This window comes from Myotis nattereri, assembly GCF_964212035.1.
Source record: "Myotis nattereri genome assembly, chromosome: 13".
NCBI classification, from domain to species: domain Eukaryota; kingdom Metazoa; phylum Chordata; class Mammalia; order Chiroptera; family Vespertilionidae; genus Myotis; species Myotis nattereri.
The window spans coordinates 37,330,457-37,343,905 of NC_138088.1; the positions used below are offsets into that span (position 1 = coordinate 37,330,457).

The window sequence follows — 13,449 nt, forward strand, 5'->3', positions numbered from 1 at the left end:
GTGGGGGGGGGGGGGACGTGAAAAGGCACTTTACAGAAAAGGAAATGGCCAATGAGCACATGAACATGTGTTCTACTTCATTAGGCCTCAGGAAATGTCCATTAGAGCCACAATGCTACACCACCACACATCCACAGGAAGATCACAGGGAAAAGCAGGCAATACTGGTTATTAGAGAGGAAACAGAACTCTCACACACTGCTGGTAGGTATGTAAACTGGCACAGTGTCTACTACAAGCAATCAATTCCATTTCTACCTATATATCCAACAGAAAACCATGGGAATGGTTTTCTGGAACAAGAATATCCAGAGCAGCACGATTCTTAACATCCAAAAACTGAGCACTACTCAAATGCCCAGTAATAGCAACATGGATCAACAATGGGCTACTACACAGCAGTTAGAAAACCAAAATAATCAATACAGTGAATCTCACAAAAACAGTGAGCAGAGGAAGCAGACACCAAGGACTCAATACTGTGTGAGTCCGTACATGTGAAGTTCAAAAACAAGCAAAACCAGCTCTGGCTCAGTTGGCTGGAGCATCATCCCATATACCGAAAGGTGCGGGTGTGATTCCTGGTCAGGGCACGTTCCCAGGTTGCAGGTTTGATCCCGGGCTCAGAGGCAACAGATTCATGTTTCTCTTTTTCCCTTCTCTAAAAAAACCCAAATAAGCAAACTAACCCATGCTGCTAGAAGCTAGAACAGTGGTTATCCTGTGGAGAAGTGGCTGGAAAGGGGGGCTGTGGGGACTTGGGGAGTTGGCCATGTCTTAGTTCCTGATCTGGATGCTAGTTAAGTAAATGAGTTTAATTTGTGAGCAGCCACTGATGATTTGGGCACTTTTCTGTATCTCTATTATACTTCAAACCAGCACCCTAGCTGGTTTGGCTCAGTGGAGAGCGTCGGCCTGTGGATGGGAGGGTCCTGGGTTCGATTCTGGCCAAGGGCTCAATCCCCAGTAGGGGGTGTGCAGGAGGCAGCAGATTGATGATTCTCTCTCATCACTGATGTTTCTATCTTTCTCTCCCTCTCCCTTCCTCTCTAAAATCAATAGTAATACATTTAAAAACAAAAATGTAGAACAGTGGTTCCCAACCTTCTTTTGGCCACGCCCCACCTAAGCATCTCTAAAATCCTGATGCCCCCCCCCTGTGTGTGACACATAATTCTTATTATTCAAAAAGTAAACTCCTGCCGAAACCGGTTTGTCTCAGTGGATAGAGCGTCGGCCTGCGGACTGAAAGGTCCCAGGGCATATCCCAGTAGGAGATGTGCAGGAGGCAGCTGATCGATGTTTCTCTCTCATCGATGTTTCTAACTCTCTATCTCTCTCCCTTCCTCTCTGTAGAAAATCAATAAAATATATTAAAAAAAAAAAAAAGTAAACTCCTATTCTCATGGAGGAAGCCTAGCAGGCCATTAACTTGGTCTAAATAAGCTTCCAAAAAACATGGCATCCATGAAAGAGAAAAATAAAAAAAGAAAGGACAGTTGAAGGACTGAGGAAGAAATCACTAAGAAATTGTTGAAAAAATAATAATAATATAAAGTGATATAAACAAATAGCAAATAAAGTTTCAAAACATAATAGAGAACTGAAATGCAGAAATATGTCACAATATATATTTATATACTGTATTTAGGCCCCTAGAACCATAAGAAATGCAAAAAATTCACTGTTAATTACTCATTCTTGAATTGCCCCCCTTAAAAATCAAATTGCCCCCCTGAGGAGTGTGTGCCCCATGTTGGGAACCACTGGTGTAGAGGAATCTTGCTTCCCTCCTCTGAGGTACCAGTGACAGGTCCAACCCCAGACACCCCACCCCCATACCGTGCTGAATGAGAGGGTACACAGAGCACGGATTGTTGGCTGAGAAAACTCACAGCTGCACCCTCGACATTTCAAGATACTGAAACTGACACGGAGTTCCCTGGCCGGTGGAAGGAAGGAATCTATGAAGAACTGGGTGAAACTGCTATGGGTGTTCCTAATGCATTTAGGATGCATTTTCACACGGTTTCATAATGCCACTTAGGTTGTGGTGTCACTTGGAGACCAATCACTTAAGAAGTTTTTTTTTTTTTAAAGGAATTGAATATTTTAAGTATAAACATTATAAGCTCTTTAAAAGCCAAAATTGACAGCTTTATGAACTAGAAGTAAAAAGTAACTAAAGCAGCCCACAGGCTTTAATTTCTAACAAGATAAATGATGGCCATAACCCCTATAAACAAGTTCTTGGAGATTATATATATACAATAAAGAATATATATATATATATATATATATGTATATGTATATATATAGAGAGAGAATATATTATATATATATAAAGAATAAAGGGTCTTGAGACCAAAAACTGAGAAAATGACTGTGGGTTATCCCCAACCTTGTGGATGGGTTCTTTCTATGACCTCCTAAGGAGCTGCTGTTTTGAAATTCCAAGTATCCAATAACTGAACTTTGAACTGATTTCTGTGGAGATGATCCGGACCAAGCTTCTCATCAGCTTTGCCCACTGTGACTCGGGGCACAGCAGTGCCCCCAGCGTGCTGCAGGGCCCTCGGCCACCTCTGCTGGGGAGAGGCTCATATCGCAATGGTCTCAAGAGCATTGGCAAGGGCGACTCGGCTGTGGTGACATATCTGAAGCGACGGAGGAGATTCCCGTGGAGGAGAGGCCTAGTTTGCCTGCCTAATGACTCATGGTCGTGGGAACGGAAAGAGGCTGAAGACAAATCCCCCAGTGAGTGTCTGCTGTGCACACTGTCCCTGTAAGTACATTGTCCATAGAGACTTGCAGGCAGGACACCTGCTCCTGATGCTGATGTGAGCAGCAGACTTCGGCTCCAGCAACAAATTCACCCTTTACAACAAGCTGATACCTTCTGGGGCGGCCCCTGCTGCTGCCCCAGGGGAGTTCGACAATGAAGGGGACGTCCTCCCTCCCACCTCTGCCTCTAGAAGCCCACCCTCGCCGTCCTCTGGGCTGCTCATAGCTGGTGCACAGCACACGCCCGCGACACCTGTCTGGGCTGTGCTCAAGGGAGGCCCACTAGGCCTTGGTGACTTTCCCAGGAGACACCCTACGCCGATCATATCTTTCCCCACATTTTGCCAGCTCAGTTCTCCTGAGTTCTTTGAGCAGCCCCTGAATTCTGTGAAATCCTCTCCCATTAAGTCCTCCCTCGCTGGATGATAGACCAGCAATGATGCCGAGTACCCGGGCCTTCGCATCCCAAATCGCCTCTGTGCTAATCAGAATGTAGGAATCTTGCTCTTGCCCATCTTTCTGCAATCAGATACCTTTGCGTGCCATCTGCCCTCGAGATCAAACGTGGCCTGTGTTGCTATAATACTGTTGTCCATGCTGTCCATGGTGTGTTGTTCCTATTCCGTTATCTGGGTGCCCGGCCCTGGCAGGGTCTGTGTGCTCTGACCTGGTGTGTGCACTGGGGAATCACAGGCTGTGTCAGGAGGGTGATGGGAGGGCCTGGCTTTTCTAGCTCCGTCCTGTTGAAAATAGTCACCAGGTAACCAGGTGATATGTCAGACGACGCTTTTTGGTTTGGAAAATGCTCATCAAGGAAGGACCCAGGCTCCACCTGCTGCCGTCTCTACCATCCTTACATTGGCTTCGTCCCCACATTGGTCATCTCAGGGGCAGGGATGGTCCTTCCACCACCGAGTTTTTTCCCCCCAAGAAGATGGGGGCAGGAGGAGGGGGGACAAGGGAGAAAAATATCTCTTGTACTCCCTTTGTTATTTTATTCTGGAAGGGAAGCTCTTCCCTCTGGTTTCTACCTCCATCTCACTGACGACCTCCAGCTACAAGGGGACAGAGATCAAGCCTGTAGCTTTCACAGTGTCTGTGAGAGAGCTTGGCAAAGATGGGAGCAAGAAAGTTGAGAGCTGCCAATCAGACTTAAAAATAAATCTAAGTTATGTTATTACATCTGCATATTTCCTAAAATATCTGTGAGCATAGCTTAAGCTAATTTACTCGTGCTGATGTTGATTTCTATTTGCAAGTGATTTTATTTCAGAAATTTCCACTCCATAATATATGAATAATAATACCGTCCTTTTAAAAAAACTTTTGTTTTCAGTCTTGATATCAGTTTATATGGTCTATTTTATCAAAGTGAGCTAGGAAAAGAATTGAAAATATTTCTAGATGCTAGATCAATTAATTGGGTCAATAAGACATATCAGCCATATGCTATCTTTTAAGTTAGTTCCTAGAATTTTCCCCAGTGGTGGCAAGAATATCTTTGGTTGGCAAAGATAATTTTCCCTGTCTTCCCACATGCTTGCCCTGCTTGGTACATTACATAAATGGGAGTGGCTGCAGCTGTGGAGCCTTTTCGGGGAGAACTGCTTTATCTCCATCTGGTGGACAATGTTCTGAAATGAAAGCTCTTTTTTTTTTTTTTTATGGAAGCTTAGCTTCCTTGACCTATGAAACAGGTCTCAGCAAAGCCTAAAGTTGCTTAATGAGTTCCCTGTTCTGGGAAACGAAGTACTTTATTGGCTCAAAGATGCTAGTCACCCACAATAAATGAAGGGCTTTGAAGAATCTAACTAGCCAGTAAAACTTCAGTCTAATGCCCACTCTGGTCAGTTTGAGACGTTGCCGAAGCAGATACATTGGCAGACTACACTTTACAGAATAGATGGAAGCGGGGATAATGCCCATTGTGATCAAGCTGCAAACACAGGCTGCGGTGACGGCTGTAAACTGCTCCCATAGCTACAGTGCTTTCACCTCGCTCCAAGGAGGGATGCGAGAGCGACTGGGGAAGCCAAGCAGACCAGAGGTGAAGTACAATTTGATAGGTAGATTAGGGGAACCAGGACATTACCTTCATTGGTTCCTTGTCCTGGCAGAATTTAATGTGGAGATTAAAGGAGACTCAGGTCAGTAAGAACATTCAGTATATTGGACTGTAACTTTACAAAAACTAGTACAATTGAACCAAGTGATGAACAAACCTCCTGAAGCCATAGGGACCAAACACAACAGGCTCAAGATGCCCACCAATAATAATCTCAGTTTCTTAGAAGCTGCTTCCTTGATTTTAACATTCTTAATTTCTCTTTCTCTTTTTTAATTTCCCTTGAATGCTACTAAAGATCAAGAACATTAAAATCAAAAGGGAAATCAGTAGCACATCCTCTTCCCACTTTTAGATACACTGTACTTTCTTTTCTTGCGCTTTTAAATAGTATTTATTATCACCACGTTTTTATAAGGACTTGCTAAATGAGTTCTATCATATACAGGTGTAGCTTTCTATAATTAAAAAAATAAAAATTTAAATTTGTAAAACACAGATTAGAAGTGATTATTCAATACAGCATTATTTACAATAAACAGTCCAAGTCCCTAGATGAGTGGATTAAAAGCTGTGGTACATTTACACAATGGAATACAGCTCGACCATAAAGAAGCAAATCTTACCTTGTGCAACAGCATGGATGGACCTGGAAATCATTATGGTTAAGTGAAATAAGCCAGTCAGAGAAAGACAAATACCATCTGAGCTCACTTATATGGGGAATCTAATCAACAAAATAATTTAACACACACACAAAAAGAAACAGAAGCATAGATACATAGAACAGACTGACAGCTGTTAAAGGGGAGGGGGGCTCTGAGTTGGGTGAAAAAATGTGAAGGATTAACATATATATATAATGCCGGGTGCACGAAATTCGTGCATGGGGGGGGGGCCTCAGCCCAGCCTGCAACGATGCCAGCATCCCACACCCCGGCTGCCCTCCCTCCCTCCCTTCGTGGGCCGGGGCATGTGGGACACTGGGGCTCATTGCTGGGGCGATGCCACCCCAGTGTCCCACGCACCCCGGCCGACCTCTGGCCAGAGGCCCACCTGCCCGCCCTCCCTCCCTCCCTCCGCAGGCCGGGGTGCGTGGGATGCTAGAGCTTGTCGCCTGAGGGCAGATCCAGTTGCACCGCTCGGCTGCCACTACCCTGGCAGGGCTGACAGGACCGGACACTCCAGTGGCAGACGAGCAGCCGCTGCTCCTCCCAGCGGGGCTGACAGGACCGGATACTCCAGCGGCAGGGATGAGGGGACTGGGCACTGCCATCTTTTGTGACAGAGTGATGGTTAATTTGCATATTACCCTTTTATTATATAGGATGTATATGACACATAGACATGGATAACAGTATGGTGATAGCCAGAGGGAAAGGGGTTGGGGAATGAGGAAGTGGGCAAAGGAGGGATGAATGGGGATGACTTGACTGGGTGGTGAGCGCATGATGCAGTGTGTAGATGACGTTTTATTGAGTTTGACTAAACAGTTTTACTTTATCCTTTCCAATCTTTACTGCACTGACTAGGACCTCAAATACAAGTTTGAACAGAAGCATTGAGAGCATACATCCTCATCTTGATGTAGATGTTAGGGGGAAAGTGTTCAATATCTTATCACTCAATATGATGTTGCCAGTATTTTGTAAATTCCCTTTCTTAGGTTGAGGAAGTTCCCTTCTATTCCTTGTCTGCTGAAAGCTTTTATTAAGAACTTTGTAAAATGTCTTTACTGTACCTATTGAAATGATCGTGTGTGTGTGTGTGTGTGTGTGTGTGTGTGTTTTCTCATTAATTCTGCTGTTATGATAAAAAGCACTAATCAAGTTTCCAGTATTATACCAACCTTGCATTCCTGGGGAAAAACCACTTTGTCCTCATGTACCATGGTAAATATCAACATAGGTGTAACTCCATCTATTGAAAAAATTCCACATTATTAACCGGTACAACTGGTAACCAAGAACAATGAAAGCACATGTCCACAGAATCACTTGTACATGAGGGTTCATTGTAGCTGGACATAACCCAACTATATATTGACAGGAAACAATGAAATCACACAGTGGAACACTATTCAGCAATAAAAAGAAGCTGCAGACATGACCAAATCTCACAGACACTAGATTTAGCAAAGAAGCCAGGTGCAGAAGAATATATACTGTATGATTCTATTTAGATAATGTTCTAGAACAGACTAAATAAACTATAGAGATTTAAAAAAATCAGTACTGCTGCTGGAGAGGATAGAAGTGCTGGGAAAACTTAACTAGAAAGGGCTACAAAGTAACCTTCTAGGATGATGTACAAATATATACCTTGTTTGGGGTGGTGGGTTTACTGGTATATGTAACTCCATCTATTGAAAAAAATCTGCATAATTAACCAGTAAACCTGGTATGCATAACTCCATCAATTAAAAAAATCCATGTCATTAACTGGTACAGCTGGTAAAACCAGGTGAAACCATTAATACTGATCACTACCGACAACAAATAATCAATTTAAACCACGCTTTGATCATAAAATAACCGGAATGGGCCAGAAGACATGGCAAAGTAATTTTGCTTCATGATGATGCACCATCACACAGTTCAAAACCAGTTAAAAACACGTTAAAAGATCTTGCCTGGGAAGTGTTAACCCACCCGCCGTATTCACCAGACCTTGCTCCTTCAGATTACCACTTGTTCTGATCGATGGCACACGCACTTTCTGAGCAGCACTTCAAAACGTACGAAAAGGCAGAAAATTTGGTCTCTGAATGGTCTGCCTCAAAACAAGAAACGTTCTACTGGGACAGTCTCCAGAAAGTACCCGAAAGGTGGGGGAAATGTGTAGCTCACGATGGACATTACTTTTAATAAAGCACTTTTGATGTTTCTCTTGAAATTATCGTGTTTTCTTTGATTGCAAAATCTGCATTACTAACCAGTACACCTGGTAGAAGCTCATAATACACACCTTCCTGATCCCACCAAACGCAGAGCATTGTTTTCTTTCTGAAGGAATTTGGCCTTGCAGTCAATGTTGATGGTTGACCTGAATCAACCCATAATTTTGTGCATTTGGGGTTCTCAAAATAAATCCACTTTTCATTGCCAGTTACAATTCAATGCAAAAAAGACTTTCTTTCGTGCAACTGAAGCAACATTTTATTGATGACTTTTTGGTTTTCCATTTGTCTTTTGTTCAGATGATGTGGCACCCATTTTCCTTCCTTTAAAATCATTCCCATTGCTTATAAATGATTGAAAATTGTTTGCTGAGCAACATTTAATCTTTCTGCAAGTTGTTTTTGAGTTTGACATGCATCTTCATCCGATAATGCTTGTAATTGTTGGTCTTCAAACTTTTTCGGTTGACCTGGACGTTCTTTGTCTTCACATCAAAATCATCACTTTTAAAGCGTTTAAACCAGCATTCACAAGTATCTTGAGATAGAGCATGTTCACCATAAGCTTCCCGAAGTATACGATAACTTTCAGCAGCACTTTTCTTCAAAATAATGAATTAAAACTTCCTGCAAATGCTTTTTTTCACACGAAATTCGACATTTTTAAGCGTAAAAATACCTATGATGTTAACATCTTCAGAAAACTTGACATATGAGTTTTGAAGCTTGTTGTCAATACAACAAAATAGCATACATATCAAATCATATATATATCAACGTATGTGTAACTCCATCTATTGAAAAACATGCACATTATTAACCGGTACACAGGGTGTTCTTCTGTCTTCTAAAATGTTATGTAAGACTGGTATAATCCATCTTTAAACATTTCATAGAACTTCCCGGTGAAGCCATCTGGGTTTGGAAATGTTCTTTGTGGGAAGGGTAGTAAATCAATTTTTTAAATACCTATTCAAACCTTCTTTTCATGTCTGCTTTGGTAATTTGTGTCTTTCAAGAAATTTACCTATTTCATCTAAGTTGTAAATTTTATTGGTGTATGGTGCCTAAACCAAGATAAAGGGGTCAAAGACCAGCCCTTCCTTTGGGTGAGTCCAAATTCCTTACTACACATGGACATTGTTATTAGGAGATACTTGATGATGAACTTAGAGGTAAGGAGTCATGAGGTCATTGTACTGCTTTACAAATCTGTAGATTAAAATTCAAAATAAAAAGTTAAATGACATATTCCTATTCCATAACCCAGCAATTTAAGGAAACAATCAGATCACACACATATTCTGCACCAGGAGTTTACCATGGAACAAAGTTTGAAAACACCCTAAACATCCCGCAAAACACAAGAAGATTCAATAAACAAACTACAGTGTAATATGACACCAAACACCCAAAACCAACAAAATCACATTTTTTTCCAGGAAAATTCTCATTACAGGTAGACTACCGAAGGAAAAAGTTGCCACACCAAATATATGACCCCATTCTATGTGCACAGGGAAGACTTCGAATAAACTCAATGCAAATGTGGTGTCTGAGTGGTGGGGTCAGACGTGACTCTTCACACTCCTCTGCTGAATTTCTTGAAGGGTTCCAGATACTCTCACCACTCCAGAGGCAACAGGGAGAGCTTGCATTGACTTAGGGGTTAGCAGACCAGGAGGGTCTGGATTAACCCAACAGGGAGGTGGTGATGACTGGCCACGGGGTAGCCCAGCAGCGTGGAAACAGTGAACTGGAGAAGTGGCCAGACTCTGAGATCCGGCCTCACTCCCTTCTAAACAGTCAAAGGTTGGGAGAGTAAGATGGCCTATGTGAAACAGGTAAAGTTTCAGACAAATGTAAAAGCACCTGCCTTTCTATTTTGTTCCAAAAGTGCATTGAAGGACTTGGTAGCTTTTATTACAGGAAATGAGGTGGAGTTTAAAGATCTGAGTGGAGCTTGAATCTGTGCCTCCAGCCTGCTCCTGGACACACGGCTTAGCCATCCTGAGCCTATTTTCACCTCTGATCATTTTAATCATAGTCCTCCCACAGCAAGATTTCTGTGGAAGATGTCTGTGAAGGTGGTCTGTAATCTACCAAGTGCTTTACATTTATAACATGAAGGTTAATGCAGGCTATGAGCTGCCCAAAATGCTGGAACATCTTTGAAGAGTTGGACTTGGATGAGAAAAGTAGCAACGCCCTAGTACCAATAAGCTCTGCCACAAGGAACAATGGAGTGTACCATGTTCAAGTTGAGCAGGACAGTAAGTGAACTTCATTTGACAGGCAGCAGGGAATAGGGATCCGAGTCACCGGGGCAAGAGCCCTGGCAGGGAAGGGTTCCGAGGGCAGGAACCACCCTTACAAAAGGAAGTTCGCAAAACGTAAATATTCCAAGAAGCTGTACTGAAGAACTGGAGAAGGGGACCAGAGGATTCTCACAGACTGCAGCACCACCGGGCACAATGCCATGGGGGCTGCACCATTGTCTGCGGCTTGAAACTTAGGGACAAGCAGATTCCCTTCTGAAGTACAGGTCTGAGCCTGCTGACAATCACATGAGCAGAAAGGTTATCTTGATAGGGAGCCAGAGGCCAGGGCCTGCACAGGTATCTGCCTAGCCTGCAGTATGGTAAGAAGACGCAAAGACCAGCTGTCGAGGAGAGGAGAGACATTTTTGTTTTCCTAACCTTTTATTTTCTTCCCTGTAATGCCAGGGACAAATCTTTCCTGATTTGGACTCTGACAATACTCACAGCAAGGAGGTCAGCTTCTCACGTGGGATTTTTTTTTTATTTTTTATTCCTCACGTGGGATTCTTGTTCAACCATCTACTCTTAAGAGTGTGAAACTGACCCATTTTTTTGACTAAATCATGCTACCAGGTGCACTTAAAGCAAAAAACTCACTGCTTTCTGCAGTAGGAACAATGAAGGCAGGAAACATTGTGAAATCAGGATGTTGAGAGGTAGGTTGAGAACTGGCCACAGAAACAGTAAAAATAATACAAATGCAAACTGCAGAGGTTAAATTCAGGCGATTTATTGTAAACAGGATTACCCTAGCACTCCACCACACGGGCTGTGTCACATGCTCTCTCTTCCAAATCAACTAGCCCAGAAGACTCTTCTAAAATGTCACAGGTGACTAATAACTTAGTTTGTTTCACAAATCTTTACTAAGCACTGAGTAAATAGTTTCGGGATACAGAACCTGGGTTGTCTGATATTGTTCCTGGACTGCAGCTTAGACCCAGATAGATGAATCCATTAGTATGCCTGAGTGATCGATCCAATGGTAGCTCTCGATCCAATCTGGAAACCAGCCAATGCTGGAGCACACCCAATAATAACCCCACGTCCCTGGAAGACCACATGCTATTCCTTTCAGGTTTCTTCATGTGACTTGTTCATAAAAATAACTTGAATTTCTTTTTTTTTTTTTTTTACAAGAGCTTAAAGTTCCTCAGTTATTCACCCTTATAGTGGTGGACTCAAACACTCACGGCTAATTTTAGATTCCTCTTGTATATATTTGCAGTTCAATGAAAAGCTGCATAGTCTACAAATGCATAAAACCAGAAGGAAGTGAGGACTCACGCACCTTCCGAGGGACAAAGATGGGCTTCACACCAGGAAGCCCGTGAAGGTAGGGACAGAAGACAGTTACAGCACCACGTTTATGACGGAAACGGAGGCCCGCTTTCCAAAGCAGCCTCCGCAGCAGTGATTATATCACTCTTGCCCCAAATTTAGATTACTTGGGAAATGGAAAATGTGAAAACTGAAGATGTGAAAAGACATGATTCTACAGAAAGAAATCCTGCCCAATGGGCTCGTGTGGAGGTAACAGGTCACTGGAAAACGCCACTCATTGCTCTGCCTGAGTTAGTGGACAACAGGGCCACTACTGTTACAGGCGCCTGTGTGTGGAAGGTAGTCACAATTTCTCTTGAAGTTTAGTAACAGCAAATATTTCAAAACAGCTGTTAAAGCTATCGTAACAATTTCACTTAAAATAGTATCTCATGAGAAAAATATTTTTTAAAAGTCCACTGCAGTCATCATTTGTGTGTTCATATGTTTATATTTATATATATATATTTTTAAAAAAACCTTAATGCTTATGGGAATATTAGACTGGCAGTAAGAATGGATTTTAGGGTCTTATGGAGATCATGCTAGTAGAGAATCCAAGACATTATTTTTTCAGACCTCAAAAAAGGTGGCTTTGTTCTTGTTGCCTTTTGATTCACAAGGGGGCAAATATTTTGGTTCATATACTACCACTCATGGTAATAAAAAGTGGCAGGTGTCTACACGAGCTGATGTTGGACAAGCTGATGTTGGAAAAGCATGTCACACACTCAGTGGGATCTGAAGTTCACCCTATTTGTACTTGTTAAACACGGTAACATGTTGATGGGGAAAAGTAAAACTGATGGAACACCACAAACCAACGACGAATAACAAGAATGTTGATATAGTTCAATCAGAAAGGAACAAACCACAGTAATCCTGAGAAATTCAGTTTGGGACAAAATTGATGTAAGGTGAGTCTGTATTTCTAGCACTATAAAGTAGGGTGTTCTAGGGTTTTCCAGCATTTGACTAGTTTGAATAAAAAACATGTTCAAATTTTATAAAAAGATTAAAACCATGCCTTATATTCAGCAATTTCACTAATAAAAGAAAATTGCATTGCTTTGTTCATTATCTGCCAACTGTAATGTTCTCCATTGATTTACACAAAACCATCAGGTAGAAAGCAAGTTTGAGGATCACTTTTTAAAAAGGTATTACCTTTCTTTCTACCTGCTTTGAAGCCTTTGCTGTCAACCTAGGAGGCTTTTAGAAAAAACATAACATTTTCTTCTAATAAGTAACTATTTTACAGAAGAAGGAAAGAAGGTTCTAAAGGAATATCATTCATCATTTTAAGTATTGTTATATAAGGGAATTTCTCTTAGTAATGAAAAATTTTTAAATATTTAAGAGGCATGTATTTTAAAAATACTCTACATCTATAAGATCTTGTAATTTAATTACTCTGGATTTTTAATGTTTCTACATAATGACATCTGACACCATCTCTTTTTCGGTGTGTGACGCTAACAGTGAACCAGAAACTCTTCAAGTGGCCAAGACCGTTTGGTAGCCTGGAAGACCCGGGAATGCGTCCGCCTGCACTCTGCCTCCGTGGGGTCTTCAGAGCTTTGCAGCCATGAAGTTGATATGTGGCTTCACAAGGGGGAACAGGGGCAGGCCACGCTTGAACTCGGTCATGTTCTGAATCACTTCAGGCTGCAAAGGAAATAAGTTGTCTCTTAGTGCCTTCAGCCTAAAAAGCAGACCGAACAGGGCATAGACATTTTCCTTTTCTTTTCATACACTAGTTTCTACCCATAAATTATGACCTTTCCTCCTGGATCAGCAGGTCAGAGGGTATACGAAAACCTGCGGGAATGCTCCCGTGAGATTCTGGGCCGGAAGGAAGACCCCGGCTCTCGGGGCTGGCACACCAGGGGCTCAGTGCCAAGGCTTCGGCAGAGTGCCAGCAGCGCGTGTGCCCACCCAGCAAGAGCCTGGCTACATGGCCAGGTTTCCTCCTCCTGCAATTAAATGCCAGCCCTTCCAGATGATTAAAATACGCAGGCACTGTGGAAGGGACGGGGGCCAAAGGGGCTGGACAT

General features: G+C 42.4%; 1 protein-coding gene across 2 annotated transcripts in view; it reads right to left on the bottom strand.

Moving 5' to 3' along the window:
* Positions 1–12,029: 12,029 nt before the first annotated feature.
* Positions 12,030–13,449, bottom strand: part of IDE (insulin degrading enzyme) — an 85,230-nt gene continuing 83,810 nt past the window's right edge. For both annotated transcript variants that reach the window (XM_081104335.1, XM_081104334.1), the window contains exon 25: positions 12,030–13,060. In XM_081104335.1, coding sequence (XP_080960461.1) covers positions 12,965–13,060 — 96 coding nt within the window. In that variant the 3' untranslated portion in view covers positions 12,030–12,964. The remainder of the gene's footprint in view (positions 13,061–13,449) is intronic.